This window comes from Carassius gibelio, chromosome B21 (genome assembly GCF_023724105.1).
Source record: "Carassius gibelio isolate Cgi1373 ecotype wild population from Czech Republic chromosome B21, carGib1.2-hapl.c, whole genome shotgun sequence".
NCBI classification, from domain to species: Eukaryota; Metazoa; Chordata; class Actinopteri; order Cypriniformes; family Cyprinidae; genus Carassius; species Carassius gibelio.
Window position 1 is genome coordinate 25,532,385 of NC_068416.1, and position 17,588 is coordinate 25,549,972.

At 36.5% G+C, this 17,588-nt stretch overlaps 3 protein-coding genes and 2 long non-coding RNA genes across 6 annotated transcripts in view; all 5 read left to right on the forward strand.

The window, feature by feature from the left end:
- The first annotated feature begins 1,183 nt into the window (after nt 1-1,183).
- Nucleotides 1,184-2,720, forward strand: LOC127985887 (serine/threonine-protein kinase pim-3-like). Its single transcript, XM_052588093.1, has 4 exons — nt 1,184-1,530; nt 1,827-1,921; nt 2,078-2,125; nt 2,313-2,720. Exons 1-4 carry the CDS (start codon nt 1,278-1,280, stop codon nt 2,718-2,720), a joined length of 804 nt encoding a protein of 267 aa, XP_052444053.1. The 5' UTR covers nt 1,184-1,277.
- Nucleotides 2,721-2,953: 233 nt separating this feature from the next.
- LOC127985888 (serine/threonine-protein kinase pim-3-like) lies at nt 2,954-5,183 on the forward strand. The gene is made up of 7 exons (XM_052588094.1): nt 2,954-2,991; nt 3,113-3,201; nt 3,426-3,462; nt 3,793-3,887; nt 4,149-4,196; nt 4,330-4,708; nt 4,891-5,183. The coding sequence occupies exons 2-7, from the start codon at nt 3,199-3,201 to the stop codon at nt 5,181-5,183; spliced, it is 855 nt and encodes a 284-aa protein (XP_052444054.1). The 5' UTR covers nt 2,954-2,991; nt 3,113-3,198.
- A 2,793-nt stretch (nt 5,184-7,976) lies between these two features.
- LOC127985844 (uncharacterized) lies at nt 7,977-9,805 on the forward strand. Its single transcript, XR_008160698.1, has 3 exons — nt 7,977-8,050; nt 8,848-8,994; nt 9,787-9,805. It is a non-coding gene; the product is annotated as an uncharacterized LOC127985844 (long non-coding RNA).
- Nucleotides 9,806-10,123: 318 nt separating this feature from the next.
- LOC127985843 (uncharacterized) lies at nt 10,124-11,177 on the forward strand. The gene is made up of 3 exons (XR_008160697.1): nt 10,124-10,195; nt 10,290-10,418; nt 10,874-11,177. It is a non-coding gene; the product is annotated as an uncharacterized LOC127985843 (long non-coding RNA).
- Nucleotides 11,178-15,244: 4,067 nt separating this feature from the next.
- LOC127985725 (myomegalin) overlaps nt 15,245-17,588 on the forward strand; it is a 35,214-nt gene continuing 32,870 nt past the window's right edge. Inside the window, exon 1 of one of the 2 annotated variants that reach the window (XM_052587795.1) lies at nt 15,245-15,447. In XM_052587795.1, the coding sequence (XP_052443755.1) occupies nt 15,395-15,447 (53 nt within the window). In that variant the 5' untranslated portion in view covers nt 15,245-15,394. Of the gene's footprint in view, nt 15,448-16,560; nt 16,716-17,588 lie in introns of those variants that run through there. The other variant, XM_052587796.1, reaches the window with a different exon arrangement.

The following is a 17,588-nucleotide window of genomic DNA, read 5'->3' on the forward strand; positions in this document are numbered from 1 at the left end:
CGTCCAACTGTACTGACGATATCCTCCAAGCTACAGTCTGTGCCGCGTCCAACTGTACTGACGATATCCTCCAAGCTACAGTCTGTGCCGCGTCCAACTGTACTGACGATATCCTCCAAGCTACAGCCTGTGCCGAGTCCAACTGTACTGACGATATCCTCAAAACTACAGTCTGTGCCGAGTCCAACTGTACTGACGATATCCTCCAAACTACAGTCTGTGCCGCGTCCAACTGTACTTACGATATCCTCCAAGCTACAGTCTGTGCCGAGTCCAACTGTACTGACGATATCCTCCAAACTACAGTCTGTGCGGCGTCCAACTGTCCTGACGATATCCTCCAAACTGCAGTCTGTGCCGAGTACAACTGTACTGACGATATCCTCCAAACTGCAGTCTGTGAGGCGTCCAACTGTACTGACGATATCCTCCAAACTACAGTCTGTGCCGCGTCCAACTGTACTGACGATATCCTCCAAGCTACAGTCTGTGCCGAGTACAACTGTACTGACGATATCCTCCAAACTGCAGTCTGTGCCGAGTACAACTGTACTGACGATATCCTCCAAGCTACAGTCTGTGCCGAGTACAACTGTACTGACGATATCCTCCAAACTGCAGTCTGTGCCGAGTACAACTGTACTGACGATATCCTCCAAACTGCAGTCTGTGAGGCGTCCAACTGTACTGACGATATCCTCCAAACTACAGTCTGTGCCGCGTCCAACTGTACTGACGATATCCTCCAAACTACAGTCTGTGCCGCGTCCAACTGTACTGACGATATCCTCCAAACTGCAGTCTGTGAGGCGTCCAACTGTACTGACGATATCCTCCAAACTACAGTCTGTGCCGCGTCCAACTGTACTGACGATATCCTCCAAGCTACAGTCTGTGAGGCGTCCAACTGTACTGACGATATCCTCCAAACTACAGTCTGTGAGGCGTCCAACTGTACTGACGATATCCTCCAAACTACAGTCTGTGCCGCGTCCAACTGTACTGACGATATCCTCCAAACTACAGTCTGTGCCGAGTCCAACTGTACTGACGATATCCTCCAAGCTACAGTCTGTTCTTCCAGATTAAGAGATGGCGTCTCATTTTTCAATGCCATGCCCAAATTAAGAGATGGCATCTCATTTTTCACTGCCACACCTAAAATAAGTTATGATGTCTCATTTTTAACTGCCATACCCAAATTTTGTGATGACATCTTGCTTTTCACTTCTACGTCCAATTTAAGTAGTGAGGCCTTTCCATCTTTTTTCCCAGTGATGTCCAAATTTAGTGATGATGTCCCTCCAGTTCTAGGTTATGTCACGTCTGACTGCAGAGATGAAGCTCTCCAAGCTTCAGTCTGTTCTGTAGCTGACTTGAGTGTCGGTGTCCCTCAGTCTCCACTCCACAAAACATTCGACTGTAGAGACAATGTCCCCCAAGCTACAACCTGTGCAACACCTGACTGTAGTGTTTATGCTCCCCAAACTCCGTCAAGCCAGTTACAGGATGATGAGACAACAATTATTGGTTAGTTTGCTACCACAATATAATCCAACTCACACACACACACACAAGGTTTATGCTTAATATGCATTTTGTTTTAGAGTAGTTAACATGGAAATGCAATTAATTTAAAGGTATTTAAATTGTATTATTTATGTATGACAAGTACGGGTAACTAATAGTTTTTAGTGTGACAAATTATTTTTTAAAGGCACAAATATTCAATGTAGTATCTCAATTATTCTTTCTCAATTCTAGTTTTTAAGTAGACGAAGTAAATGCTGTCTCTGTGACATTTTATTTTATTTATTTTTTAACAGACATCAATTCACACCGTTATGAAATCGGCTGTCAGTTGGGTAAAGGAGGCTTTGGAATCGTGTACGCAGCAACTCGTTTGAATGATGGCCTACAGGTATCAATTTGTATTACTGACATTATTTTTCTAGCTAATCATGTTTGTCCTATTGTACTTGTCTCGCTCTCTCTCTAATGTATGAAATGATGTTAACTCTGCTGACATGATGAATTATAAATCTCACACACATCACTTTTTTGTTTTGTTGATCAGGTGGCAATAAAATTGGCATCCAACAAGATCACAAAGTTCATCAGCATTGTAAGTAGGCTTGTGATCTCTGTTTCTCCTCTCAGTCACTGTTTTCATTTTCAAACATCTAATATTAACATTAATCACTGCCTTTAAGTGGTTTTTCAGCAGTCAGTCTGTCATTGTCAACAGTTTGTCCTGGAGTTGTTTAAGTCCTATATCTTTCTTACCGTCATAACAACTGTGTTTCTTCTAGGATGGTTATTCTGGACGTCTTCCTCTGGAGGTTGCTTTGCAAATTCTTGCAAATAAAGGCCCCAGGGTGGAGGAAATCGTTCAGCTTCTGGACTGGCGGCTGGATCCTGACTATTACTTTATGGTCCTAGAGCGGCCCGTGCCCTGTCAGTCCTTGTTTCAGTATTTAAAGTGCTACAAGGGCATCATGGACGAGGACTTTGCTCGAGTTATAATGAACCAGGCAATATTTGCGGCTCGGATGTGCTGCCTTCGTGGAGTGTTGCACCGGGACATAAAGCTGGAAAACCTTCTGATCAACCCGGACACACTCGAAGTCAAATTGATTGACTTTGGCTGTGGTGCAATCCTCACCGACGGGGGTTACACGTCCTTTACTGGTATGTATGATGATCCCTCAAAGCTGTGAAGTGGGTGTCTAATGGGATCCTCTGCTGTGAATCAAATGATTATGAATATCTAGTTAAAATGCTGTTTTAATGGAAACCAAATGTAATTTCCAGGCACAAGAGAGTACTGCCCTCCTGAGTATCACATGACCGGCCAGTACCACGGGGAACCAGCGACAGTGTGGTCACTCGGGATCCTCTTGTTTGTGATTCTTTTCAGTAAATATCCAAAGAGACGACACCTGCACGAGATTAACGATAAAAACTGGACTAAAGCTGGCCTGTCGAAAGGTTAGATCTCTTCTTCAGCACAAACCAATATGGTCGTTGAGATAATTTAACTGTCCATCAAAGAGATCACGTGTGAAGTTCAAAGTGATATTCAGACATTATCTTTCTTTTTTCTGCACAGAATGCTGCGATTTAATTCGCCGGTGTCTACAGATCGACCCAAAGCAGCGGATTGAACTGGGGAAACTCAGTCTCCACGACTGGCTTATGGTAAATACATTCTGATGATTTGAAGACTTGGTTTAATTATAAGACTATGGACATAGCTTTCTTACTGTTTCTTTTTATACAGTTTTCTTTTCCTATTTGCTGTAACTGTTATATAGTCGATCTATTTGACCTGATTTGACCTGCTCTTAAACTTTCTTTGTTGTGCATTTGGTTTCTGTCCTGTTTGAGTATTTTGAGACTAAACCTGATTTCTGTTGTTTCAGACTGCAGACAAGGAGAATAACAACGACACAATAATGGGTCAGTTTGGTACCATAAACACACACACACACAGACACACACACACACAGTCTTCACATGTTTTACACTGACTTTAGTATGCACTTTTCTAATAATAGCAATTCAACAAGATTTCATTTACATTTATATAAATGTGTGTAAGGTGAAAGTATGTATTTCACTCAGAAAAAACACACACATATATTTCTTTATTTTATGACTACTATAGTTTCCTTAAATAGTTCTGTAGTGTGCCAGTATTTTTTAAGCACAGATTTTTAATGTCAAGTGTCAAATTGAATATGAATTATAAAAATAATGATTTTCTTTCTATATCATATCTTTTAACAGACATCAATTCATGCCGTTATGAAATCGTCTGTCAGCTGGGTGATGGAGGCTTTGGAACCGTTTATGCAGCGACTCGTTTGGACGACGGCCTACAGGTATCAGTTTTCATTACTATCTCGAATAGAATAACTTGATGATTATTTTTGTCCTGTGTTATAGTCATCTGATGCATCTAATGCAAGCGCTCTGAATTCATATTTAATTTACTGTTTAAAGCTCTTAAATTGTCAGAGCTTGTTAAGTCATGCTCTACATATTTGTATTTAGGTTCATGAAAATGTCTGTTCAGGGCTAATGTTTGGAATGAATGAAAGAGTTGTAACTCTTACAAACATCGTTGTTGTTTTGTTGATCAGGTGGCGATAAAAGTCGTCTCCAGCAGGAACAGAGAGTTCATTAGTATTGTAAGTAGGCAGTGCTCTCTCTGTTTCTCCTCTCAGTCATCCGATCACAGACTGTAGATGATTTTTCAGTCTGTCATTGTCTAGAGTTTGTCCTTTATCCATCTAACCGTCATAACAACTGTCTTTCTTCTAGGATGGTTGTTCCAAGCCTCTTCCTCTGGAGGTTGCTTTGCAAATCCTTGCAGACGGAGACCCCAGGGTCGAGGAAATCATCCAGCTTCTGGACTGGCGGGTGGAGTCTGACCACTACATTTTGGTGCTAGAGCGTCCCGTTCCCTTTGAGGAACTGAACTGGTTTCTCCTGCAGCAAATGGGTACCATTCAAGAGGACATGGCACGAGTTATAATGCGCCAGGCAACATTCGCAGCTCAAACATGCTGCAGACGTGGAGTGTTTCATCAGGACATAAAGCTGGAAAAGCTTCTGATCAACCCGGACACACTCAAAGTCAAGTTAACTGACTTTGGGTGTGGTGACTTCCTCAGCTGTGTGGGTTACACGTCCTTTGTTGGTATGTATGATGATCCCTCAAAGGTTACAGTGGGTCTCAAACTGAGGGCCGTTCACACAGGACCCTGAGTGAATCAAGCTCATGGAATGGGATCCACTGTTGTGAATCACATTAATTCTTGCATAGTGATGGTTATACAGTTAAAATGCTGTATTAATTGCAAACAACTCTCTTTCCTCCAGGCACAAGAGAGTACTGCCCTCCTGAGTATCACATGACCGGCCAGTACCACGGGGAACCAGCGACAGTGTGGTCACTCGGGATCCTCTTGTTTCTTATGCTGTGTGGGGATTTTCCAAATACACCAGACCTGCGCATGATCGACGGTCACAACTGGACCAAAGATGGCTTGTCGGAAGAATGCAGCGATTTTATTTGCTGCTGTCTGCAAATCAATCCAAAAGAGCGGATTGAACTGGAGAAACTTAGTCTCCACGACTGGTTTATGGTAAGTACATTTTTTGATTTGTTTTGATTTATTTATCAGGTGTCATACAGTCAGATGATCAATTATAATGCTGAACGTCTTAATTCTTATTTCTGTTTAATGTATTTAAACAGTGAACCTGATTTTGGATTTTTCTGTTTTTTGTTTAGGATTGCTGAAATGAGGGGAGCAAAAGAAAATAGTGTAAGTAATGACAAGAAAGAAAGTCATGAAATTAAAGGAAATTTGATATAACAACATAGGTTTTCAATATGTATTATTATATGAAATAATAATAATATATTAGAGATATAAAGCTATCAAAAATAACAAATATATAAAATATAAAAAGATGAATAAAATATAAATAAATATAAAAGATTCACTATGTTGTGTTGCATAATTACATTTATTACTTAAAGCTGCGGTAGGGAACTTTTGACGCTCTAGCGGTTAATAAACAGAACTGCTTGCGTGTTGCGGAAGGACATCGTAGCCGGAACTACTTCTCTCTGTTTATGTCTATGAAGAATCACAAAGGTACTGGGTTACTCTGCCGCGGTTCTCCCGAAGCAATCTAAAATAGTCCGAATATAAACACTTATTATAGGTGCACCCTAGTGATTCAGGACAAGCCAATAACACGGTTTGGAAAATGGATTCATGGTGTACTCGCTTATTATATAAATTTTTTACATTTTGAACACAAACAAAGTTACGGACCGCAGCTCTGATTGGTTGTTTCTTAACGGGAGCTGATGACTTTCTGCAAATGGCAATAGGACACTGGGAGGAGCCAGAGGAGCTTGATTTTTTCACAGATTATCTGTCTCATATTCTACTGTCAGGACATAATGACAGGTTTAACAAATATGTAAAAAATATATTTTTACCAAAGTTACCTACTGCAGCTTTAATATAAGAAGTTTATTGTTATATTCATTCATAAATATCATTATATAAATATAAAAAGGTGCATAAAATAATTTACACTTTATATAACAATGTAGTATATAAATATATAAAACTTAACAAAAATATTATATACATTAACAATATAAAGAAATAAATGTAAAAAGGTGCATGAAATTAAATATAATTTTCTATAACAACAGTATAGTTTATTATATATATTAATATAATATACTTTTTTATATAAATAAATGAATATAAATAATATGTGTGTGTGTGTTCAATATATTTTTAATGGTCAAAAAGTGAGATCTAAGCAGGTAAACATTTCATATTTGACGAGTTACAATAGAAATGTGAAAGGGGTCATCGGATGCAAAATGCACTTTTACAAGTTTTTTGAAATGTGAAAACTGAAATGTGTGTTGCAAGTGTATGATAAAAATCCAGCTAGTGTTTTTTTTTTTTTATCTGCTTAAATTTTTTAAATCGAGCCGATCTCAGATGCCTGTCTGTGTGACGTCATAAAAACAAACCCTCCCTCGATAGTTTGATAGACAGTAACGTTTCAGACTGGACTGGTGTCTTACCTTAGACCCGCCCTGAGTGAGCTATCATCAGTCGGCCGTTGCTTCACCACTGGAGCAAATGTAGACAAGACTTTCACCTAAGTGATTGAGGTGTTTTTTTGTTGGATGTAATAATGAACAAAGCCGTTGTCATTTACTCCCGACATCTGAGCCACTGAAGACGCAGTGGATTACCTTTTGTTTTTGAAGAGAATGCGCCCCTGATCTATGTTTGCGCAAATCATTCACGATCCAGCTTCACCTACAGAAGAAGTGAGTATAAGGTTTGATAAATCTTTGCAAATCGCCTTTCCTAATAATGTGCTAATTAGCAAGTTTCACGATGAATGCGGCTAAAGTAAACAGTTTCTCTCAGAGTGGCTTGAAGAGAGGGGCGGAGTCAGCAGAGCTCATTAACATTTAAAGGAAAATGCTACAAAACTGTGTGCTCTAAAATGAGCTGTTTTTGACAGGGGGGAAAGGGTGTTTTTTACACTACCATTGAAAAATTTTGACCAAACTATGTTACAGACTTTTCATTAAGAACTTTAAGAATCATATCAACTGGTAGAAAGTTGGTATCCTATGGCTCCTTTAAACAACCAGCAGTAATGTCCAGGGATGTAAACAACTCAATATTTTGAACAACTAGTAGTTAATGCTGTATTTAAATGCGTTTCAGAGATGTGTCTCACTTCTGTATGCATGTGCAGTTGCAAGAAATCAAGAGACATAAGCTTTTACTAAAAAACAGCAAACTAGGTGCAAGCCCATAATAAACCTAAACAAATGCAAAAATCAGAATCGCACCTGCCTACTTTATGAACTTCAGAAACTGGTTCGCTTTATGAACCAAGCCTAAAAAACAGGCCAAAGGACATTTATAATAGGTGGACATGGCAACACCTCAAGAACGCACTTTGTGAGTATAAACATAAACGAAACATAAACAAAACGCGTCGTCTCAGTCAGTCATTATTTTGCTAAAATGTTCAGGTTTCGACCAACATGAGGGTGAGTACATTTTTATAGTTTTTGTCTTGTGAACTAACATTTTATACTTCATTGAGGTCACTTTCTTTACTCTGATGGAAAAACAGCCTGGTCCACTGAGCTGGATCCTGCTGGTCTGAAGGTTTTAGAGGAGATTTAGGTCTCTTTTCCTGCTATTCAACCAGCTCAATCAGCTTAAACCAGCAAACCAAGTCTGGATAGATTTTCCCTCAGGTTTATTGAACAAGCAGCTCTTTTGATATATTTTGTGATATGCATACAGTACAGATGTAATGAAATGTCTCTTTCTGTCTTTTTGTCATTTAAGAATTCTGTCATTTATCGCCAGGATCAACTGGAAGTTCCTTGTGAAGAACAGAGGACACGTTGTGTACGAATGTGCAATTAGAAGAAAATTTGAATATGAAAGTTCAGAATATGGTAAGTGCAGATTTACTGGAGTGAAATTTATTATATGATACATAGTATCTTATCATTATTGATTTTTGTTTTTCATGAACAAACCTTAGTGTATTATGTATGTTATGCATAAAAAAATATGTATCAGTCATTATCACAGTAGGTAATGTCTTATGTGAACATAAACAGTTAAGAAAGAAATCTGATGTGTTGGATCTGTGCGTTAGGTCTTAAAGTGACAGCAGCCTAATACTGTACTCTGTTAAGCTTCAATATGTAGAATACAAACTACATAAAAAGTGACAGCCACTTTCAATTTTTAAATTTGTCCCACATACTAAATAGGGACTGTGTGTTATTGACAGCCGATAAGGTGTTAAAAAGTGAGGACAGCATTCACAATAAAGGTTTGAATGCTTAGAAGTGAAAGTTTTCAAGCAGGCCAAAAAATAAACTGCAGTTGAAAGTATGGTAGCAATATATTCAAAGAGGGAAAGTGGTAAATAAAATGATCTCTTCATGGGTTATCATTTAGAAATCTAAACTCTCACAATACATAACACATGCACCTAAGGATATAGATTTAAAAAACGACACACATGAAAGTGCATAAGTAGCTGAAACAGTGTTACAGAACTACAGATGCACTTTAAAATGCTTTTTAGATGCACGACAGTGTACTTCACTTGTAATTAATGTGAATAGCACTGAGATGCAGACTTTTATTCTTTATATGAAAACGTGCATTAGTAATATTCAGCTCGATGTGCCCTCCTGTGGCCTCAGGCGAGAAGCCAAAATACTTTTTCCCACTTTAGTTTTTCAGCCATTTGGACAGCCCTACAACTTCCCCTTTATTTGCATCTGGAGGTGAGCTGAACGCCCAATGTGCAAAGACTCCTAAAGAACCGGACAGCAGATCTCCCTGTCCTCCGCAAGGCCGCCCAATGCTCTTCTGGTTACAGGTCAGCACTGAGAGCAAACAGAAAAGCAGCACGTTAGAGAAAAAAAAACAGAACCATATGAAGTTTGAATGTTTTAAGAAAATCACTAACTGTTCTTTCCGTCAGTAATAATGTCCTCCTCCCCTTTTAAAACCAAGGTAAGATGGCCCAAGGCGATGCTCAGTTTCTGAACACTTCTCTTGTATTCAGATAAAAAGCTGAGGAAGAGTGTGTGCATAAAGAAGAAGAAAAGGCTCGTAGGGAGCTGATCAAACAATGATCAATAAGACCCAGGTTTCATCCTCTAATGCACCATGAACTAATGACAAATGTCCAAGTGTCCGATGTATAAAACAGGTATATGCCACTACACTATATGCTTGGTTTAGATGTTGTTGAGCATCACTAGACAGTTACACCATGATTTAATTATCATATTGCTAATGCATATAGGACAACAGCATGAAAACAGTTGTTGTAGGTACATTTAACAAATTTGCTAGGTTAGTCTGAGAGGTTGCTAAATATTGAAACAAAATTGCTAACACCAACAGAGAGTCCTTCTGGAGTTACACGTTCCCTTATATGGATAGGAAAGAAATGTAACCGTTAATTATAAAGTGTGAGTAAAAGGGAAACTTAGCTGTCTTGCTGAATTGTTTCAGTTTCTCATCCGTAATAGCATCAGTGCAGTGTGTAAAAGTGGAAATCCATAGATTACATCTGTTTGAGAGATACACGGACAGAGAGTGAAGCCTTTAAGTAATATTAACAATGAACACTTTAAATCATTTATGATTTTTGTTTACTCAGGGGTATTGGTGTATCATTGGCCCAGAATCATTAATGAGCGGCCTCACAGAGGTAATGCTGCATGTTCAGCTCCTTTACCCTCTGTTTACTTTCCTAATCTGTCTGGATGCCCCCCTTGGCATGGGGCAGCATTCAGTATAAATCATCACATGCATGTAATAGTTTGTAAAGCCAGAGACACACTGCATGATTTTCAGCTGTCCCAGACCAAAGAATGGCATCGTGAAACAATCACGTCCACCACCATTGTTTCATGATGCCTGTATTTCAGACAGCTGAGAATCGTGCAGTGAGTTTTTTTTGATTACATTTTTAAAGAGACCTGCAAGCATTGTCTGTTCATTTTTGTTCGGTCACAAGATGCATCTGCGAGTCTCCGTCGTTCTTCTATTTGTTCTTCTCACTGGAGGTACAGAAAACATACAGCATATTTAAAATATTTTCTGATGTAAATACAGACATCACTGAATGTCTCTCTGCTCTGTGTCTCTTTGTCATTTAAGGTTTCTCTCTGGTCTGCTATAATTGCACGGATCAACTAGAAGGTCCTTGTAAAGAACAGATGGCATGTGACCATGAACAAAGCAAGTGTGCAAGTAGAATAACATTAAAAATTGAAAACACAGAACAATGTAAGTGCAGATTCCCTGGTTTCATTTACTGGTACAGCTAAAGTGATTTTTTTCACATGACACAAAGCATCTTAATGTTTTCTTATTTCTTTTTTGACAAGTGATATTGTTGCCTTATTTCTTGGCATAATTTAGACCAATTTCCTGAAAAACTAGGTAGAAGTTTGATAGTAGATGCATATCACTGGACATTGTTGAAGGAATAGCGTGATGTACCAAACGACACTAACTTCCTCAAAGTTCACATCTTTGAACCATTTAACAGAAATGAAAGAGCTTTAATTTCGTATCTGAATTACACCAAAACCAAAACTGGTACATACAGGCCGGATTGTTGAAAAGAAACTTGCTATTGAAATAGATTTACATTTTGTCATTATCTAACCTTTGTGCATTATGTATTTATGCATTATAAACCAGAAATGGTCATTTATTCATGTTTCTGTATTATTAAGGTATAGTACATGCAGAGACCACTGAGACAAGTTGTGCAAAGCCAGATGAATGTGAATCGTGGTCCTTTAGCAAACACATCTGGAGAAAATCAGTTTTTGTCCAGTGCTGTGACACAGACTTGTGTAATGAACAAAACAACACAGGTTTCATCCTCTCTTTTACTGTGAACTATAATCACCATTTAAGAGAACATTTAAAAATGACTCCTAAGCTATTATTGAATCGACTTCTTTTTTTTTTTAACCAGCTAATGGAACGTTCTCAGAACTTCGCTAACATTCATTCTCTTAGAGTAATAGAACATTTGTGACCCTATTTTTTAATTTAAAAATGTAAAAATGTAAAAATTAACTAGTTTACAAATTTACAAATTTACTAATTTACAAATTTTAAAATTTAAACATTTAAACATTTAAACATTTAAACATTTAAACATTTAAAAATGTAAACATTTAAACATTTAAAAATTTTAAAATACAAATTTAAAAAATAAAAAATATAGACAGACGCTTTTATCCAAAGTGACTTAAATTGTATTCAGTCTAACCATTTTTCCTAACATGTGTTCCCTGGGATTCAAACCCCCAACCTTGCTAATGCAATGCTCTACCACTTGAGCTACAAGTATATTTAAGTAAGTATATTTGTAGCAATAGCAGAAATTATATATATATACTACAACTATTTCTAACACTATAACTATTTCTAGATGACCGATCAAATAAGCATTGTTCACATAATCTTTGTATTAATTAATTATACATAGTTCAGATTTTCTTACTTCCTTTAAAACAAGATGCTCTTTATCTCTAAACGTTCCTTTTTCAAATGCACTTTGTTAAATACTAGCAGACGAAATGGTTGATAACAAGTTAAATCTATCAAATAAAAATGAAAGACTGTTTCTTTCTTATATTATAATTATTATTATGAGAATGGGAAGAGATGTTTCACTTGTGACGAGGAGGACTGTTCACACACAGTGAGTTGTCAGGGAAATGAAGACTACTGCTTCACTGCATACAGTAAGAATTTACCAATGAAAAGTTTTGTCTAGTTGACACTTCTCCCTGTCAATGCATCTCTATAATTCACCTTGAATCTGTTTTCTTTCTTTTTATTTACTAGAAAATCACTCTCAATATCAGCATCAATACCAACCACAGACTGTAAAAGGATGTTCCTCTACATATATCTGTTATAATGCAACAGAACAGTTAGAGCTGGGTGAAAACATCAAATGTTGTTCAGGGAATCTGTGTAACGGTGCTCAGAGCGTCTCTCAGAGCTTCCTGTTCCTCTGCTGTTCTCTGCTCTCCTTCATCCTGCTGCACTGAATCCAGCAGCAAAGACCCTTCACATCAGCCACAATCTAATTAATTACTTAAAAAAATAAACCATTCATTTTCTGAGATCAGTTGGATATCTTTTAATGCATGAAATAAAAACTAAATACAGGGGGAGTTCTAGAACAATACAAATGTTGGATTATTTTTTATTTAACAATAAAAAAAAAAACAAGAACAAGCATGGTTCATCATAATGTATTACACAAACGATGTGCACTATGCATAATTATAATATTAAAATAAATAAATAAATAAAACTCCAACAAAAAAATCAGCCATATGTTTCCGGACATGAATCCCCAGTGTTGCATAAAAGGTTTAGACTAGTTTTACAATCATTATTTATCCTCATGCCATGAAGATTTGCTTTTGGTTGTTAAATTAGAAAGAAGCAAGTCAAGATTTTTTTCCTTGCAAGACAGAAAAGCCTGCTATTCTCAGCAAGACACTGTGCAAACTTAAAAAAATATATACAAGACAATACACAGAGACACTTGCATAACCATAAATCCACTGCTGCTTGTGCAAAATCATTATAGAAAACATTACAGTGTTTGGAGCTACAAAGGCGCTTCTGTTTGCATGATATATCTAAAAGTGTGTGTAAATCTCAAATTGCATTTACTCATCTGTCATGCCTTCTCCACATTTTTTAACACAAATTTGACTCACTCTTTATTCAGGAAAATGCAGCTGCTCCCATGAATTAACTTTTATCGTCTTACTTGGTAATTCCTATTTTATATCCTATTTTATTCCTGTTTTATCCCTTGCTTTCACAATGTGCAATCCACCCTATCTGCTCTAAACAGAATCGAAAATTACTAATATCACAGAATTTATGATGGATAGTATGTACATTGCACAGGCCTTGTTTTTCTTCAAGCCATGAAAAATTAGATGTCTTGTGTATCCAGCAGGGGGCAACGGCTGATCATTGTATCTATTAATTTAATCCAATAGTGACCGTAAAAGGGAAAAAACTTCCTGCAAATATGGAAAAGATAATCAAATATGTCTTGACATATGTGTTAACTGTTCTTTTTGTGGAATATGTCCAGAAACAATGGTACATCTGTTCTGGCAATGTCCCTATGCCATCACTTTCTGGAAAGATCTGTCCCGATACATTTCTGTTAATCTTATTGCAGATTTTTCTTTGTTTTGGAAAAATGTACTGTTTGGCTGCCATGATAACAAAAAACAGAAAGAAATATACCTAGTTAATCTATTGATCATTTTAGGGAAATATCATATTCACAAAGCGAAATTTAGTAATTCTAAACCTTCTTTTATTGCTTTTGGTAAGGAGACAGAACAGTAGGCTACATCAATTCCATCCATGATTCAAAAAATAAGAAGGCTGCTAAAACCATTCAGTTATGCTCTATCTTTAATGTATTTATTTGAAACTCCCCCTGGCTCTGTTCTTTTATATATTTTTTTGTTTCTGTATTAATGACTCTATTTGTGTGTTCTTATTGTTTGTATCGTAAAGATTTAATAAAGATGTAAAAAAAAAAAAAAAAAAATAATAATAATAATAATAATAATAATAATCAAATATGTGCAGTTTGACGTGATTAGTGCAATTTGTCACGTGACCAGAGCAGTTTATGATGATGATGATTGCTGCATCAAAGCTCTAAAATGAAAGGCTAGTAAAGTATGTTAACATAAAGATATGGCAAAGATTTTTTTTTTCTACACACTGTGTTTAAGCTGGCTAGTATTAATAAATGAATTAATATATATTCAGTTTTGTTGAGTGGTCATTGAATGAGTAAACATCTTGATGGGAGAACAGTCAACAATATAAATCCAGTTGGAGATGTTGGTGAAAACTAAAAGTTCAAACGTTAAAAAAAATGTACAATATTTATGTTGCAATACTGGTAGCACTATTAAGATTTGATTATATATTTTACAAAAAAGAAACAATTTTGAAAAACTTTGATTGTATTTTTTGTCTTTCATCTCAGTATTCCTATCAATGTTGTATAACTTTTTTTTTTTATGTTAGCATAATATTAACTGTTTTTTGAATGTGATCAAGCAGTTTAAAATAGCTGGGCTAAGATATAAAACATTTTTTATGACTGCAGAGATATGTTAATTCGGTATATACATTTTCCCATTGGTCGCAATTTTCACCAAAAAAAAAAAAATCTAAAAATAATTATTGATTATTTCAAAGGGTTACTAATGACACATTATTTTGTTATTTTCATGTCTGGGAAAAATGTGTCATTAAACGGGTTAATTGTTAGAATTTTTGGTATTTTAGTCTATTTACAAGCAAGACATTTACGTGTACAGTTGCTAACATGAAACTTAAAAAATTAATTTAAAAACACAGATGAAACAGACTCATTTTTAATGAGACCTTTTTTAATGTTTACAATATTATCTGTACTGTTATTGATCTTGAATTACAATTAATGTATACATTTTTATATCTCCATTAAATGAGTTTAAAGTTATTCAGAATCGTATTAATTTATTCTAGTAAATGCCTTTGTGTTCTTAAAATAAAATTCAACAAACAATGTCATATTAATAAATTATTTAAAAGTTATTTTAATTCATATGCAATTCGACTGTTTTTCATATTACATTGTTCACTGTTACTGTTCAGAAGATTATAAAAACGTAAATCCATTTTCTTGCTTTGACGCCCACAATAGACGGAAAATAGGACGGAAAAGGTCGGTTAGCCCGCCTCTGGTTCACCCCTATTGGCTGTCAAGCCAATAGGGGTGAACCAGAGGCGGGCTAACCGACCTTTTCCGTCCAATCATCTTACACGGCTCAACAACGCAGCGCACTCATCGCCACGAAATATTTTTATTTTTCACAAAACAAACCGTCAATATTGGAAGGTTACCAGGCAATATCAGCAAAATAAATGACTCTTTATAGGTTTCCCCCGTATGATTCAACACTATAAATATACATAAGATAAGCTTTCTCCCCCGAACCGCCCATCTCCTTGAACTATGCGCGTGCTCGCACGGTGATGTCACGATTTTTAAAATGGCGGTTCCAACGTCTGCTTTGAAATTACATTCATAATCTACCGCTCATAATTCAAAAATAATACAACGGGCGTCATGTTTTGACAGAAATATTGTTCACAGATAAAACGAAACACTCTTATTTCGAAACAGAATGGATTCGGTGGTTGGAGAAGATCAAACGCTGCCGTTTGACATCAATCTGAGGTGAAGCGCTTTATTTTTTTCATTTCTGTCAAGAGTCTGTCAGGTAACGTTAGCATATTAGCATGAGGGGAGAGAACATTTAAAATAATCGCGAAAATAGTTCCTACCAAATGTTTTCAACCTGTTATTCATCATTAGACTTTTAAAATGTCTAGCGGTAATCCACTCGACAGATAACACTATAGGGATGAGGTTAAGTTAGAATTTCAGCACATTAAACTATCCCCCGAAGTCCTTAAGATAGCTAACGTTTATTGTTTTTAAGATTTGTATGACTTCATTTAACCCTTATCATGATTTATGTGGTGAATGGGATGCTTTCATTCTATATTATCTCAGAAATTATGCATTTGTTGCTGCATTTGTGTACACTTTCATCCGTCTGACATTTAACTGTAATGTGTTCTTGACAGCTGCAAAGACGAATTTCTAAAAGTCTATTAAGTTAACTTAGTTGGTTTCATTCATTTTCAATTAATAAATGAATGTGCTTCCAATATATGCACGTTATACTTAAGAATGTTTAATATTTTTCTGTTTGTATTGAATCCAAACAAGTCTGAATCCAGCCTTTATGGTTATTATTATATATTGCTGATCATGAGTGTGTGGAGTTTGAATCTAAAAGCCTTCATGTTAAAAACCAAACACACATGATCCTCTCGGTTAAATATAGCAGGGACTCGATCTCTAAAGCATCTGGGCACACGTGGCTGTTTTTGACGTTTACTGCAGTCAGGAAAATATTTTGGAGAGTCAATACATTCACAAACCGTGATCTGACAGGGATCATTAAATATTTATATTGGAGTATATTAATAATATTTTGTATGCATCAAATGCAGTGCTTTAAATATAACCGTCTGCATTAAACTGGAACTGTCATGCATTAAAACGGATGTATATTTGCATAAAACAATATTGCAGTTAATAAAGTCGTATGCATTGAATGCAGCCCAGATCGAATTTAAGCAGACTTGAAGAGTTAGTTTATTAGAGTACAGACAGCATTAACGCATTCAGTTTCAGTTTCTAAAGGGGCTTTATTCGTGTTGTTGAGCAATGCTGACAGACACACACACACACACAGAGAGAGAGAGAGTCCCTAGCTGCTGTTATGTGTTGATCATGCGCTGTCATAGTAGAAAACATATTACTTCCTTCCTGGAAACGGCAAATAGCGGAATTGCGCTCCTGTTTATTGTCTGACGCCTTGATCTCTATATTTTACCTTTCTGTGGCCATATGAACATGAAGGAGTGATGTAGGTAGGTTGTAACTCTGTTACACCTGTGATGCTTTTGTATAGAGTTAGTGTTGTGTCTGTGTATTTGTAGTAGATCACTGCTTTATTCTAGAGCTCAGACTTTGTCAAGTTCAGCAGCAGGTCTCTAATGGGCAGGAGTTGAAGGACTCTTGGCTTTGATGGTCAAGTTAGAGACTGTCTGTGCTGTCCTGATGGTTGTGTTGTTGCAGTGTCACCTTTATAAAGCAGGTGGTGAGCCTGGGAGGAAACACAAGACGAAAGCTGATAGCAGTCAGCTGCTTGATTCTCTGACATCTGAGAGGAACATTAACCAATTTAAATTATTTCTGAGACTAGCTCATATGTGAACCCGTAAGATAGTTATATAATAGTTTGTGTGTGTCTTCCTGTGGCTAGCACAATGCTAACGGTGCAGGAAAACGTGAGAAGAGGAAGTTGTTTGGCTGTGATGTGTTAAAGGCGTTGTATCCATTTGGCTTCATCCATCCTGCTCAAAATACAGTAGATTAAAATAAACAGGTGGACAATAGTGGTGTTGAGAGACACTGTTTACAGTGTTATTGAGCAGAGTTGCACTTGCTATTGTCTGCACATGAATGTGGTTTCATGAGTGCTATATGAATGTAATGGGAGTTTTTGTAAAGAGACATAGGTGTAGTGCTCATTTGGCAGTTGTGTTGGGCTTTCAATGGCTGATGCTCGTGAACATTTGGCTGATTTGAGAGGAAATTACTAGAGTTTAAGCAGTAATCAGTAACTGGTGTCAAGATCTTAAAATAACGCTTAAACTCAAAATATTTATGTTGGTCAATATCTTTTTTAAACAAGATTTCCTTTGTTATTTTAAAGTTAATTAATAAATAAATTCAATAAA

Excerpts from the sequence above, each read along its gene's own strand:
- LOC127985887 (XM_052588093.1), top strand. The coding sequence starts at position 1,278 with ATGTCCAAATTTAGTGATGATGTCCCTCCAGTTCTAGGTTATGTCACG. Across the intron at positions 1,531-1,826 it reads TGATGAGACAACAATTATTG|ACATCAATTCACACCGTTAT; the intron begins GTTAGTTTGCTA and ends ATTTTTTAACAG. Across the intron at positions 2,126-2,312 it reads TCACAAAGTTCATCAGCATT|GATGGTTATTCTGGACGTCT; the intron begins GTAAGTAGGCTT and ends TGTTTCTTCTAG.
- LOC127985888 (XM_052588094.1), top strand. Across the intron at positions 4,197-4,329 it reads ACAGAGAGTTCATTAGTATT|GATGGTTGTTCCAAGCCTCT; the intron begins GTAAGTAGGCAG and ends TCTTTCTTCTAG. Across the intron at positions 4,709-4,890 it reads GGGTTACACGTCCTTTGTTG|GCACAAGAGAGTACTGCCCT; the intron begins GTATGTATGATG and ends TCTTTCCTCCAG.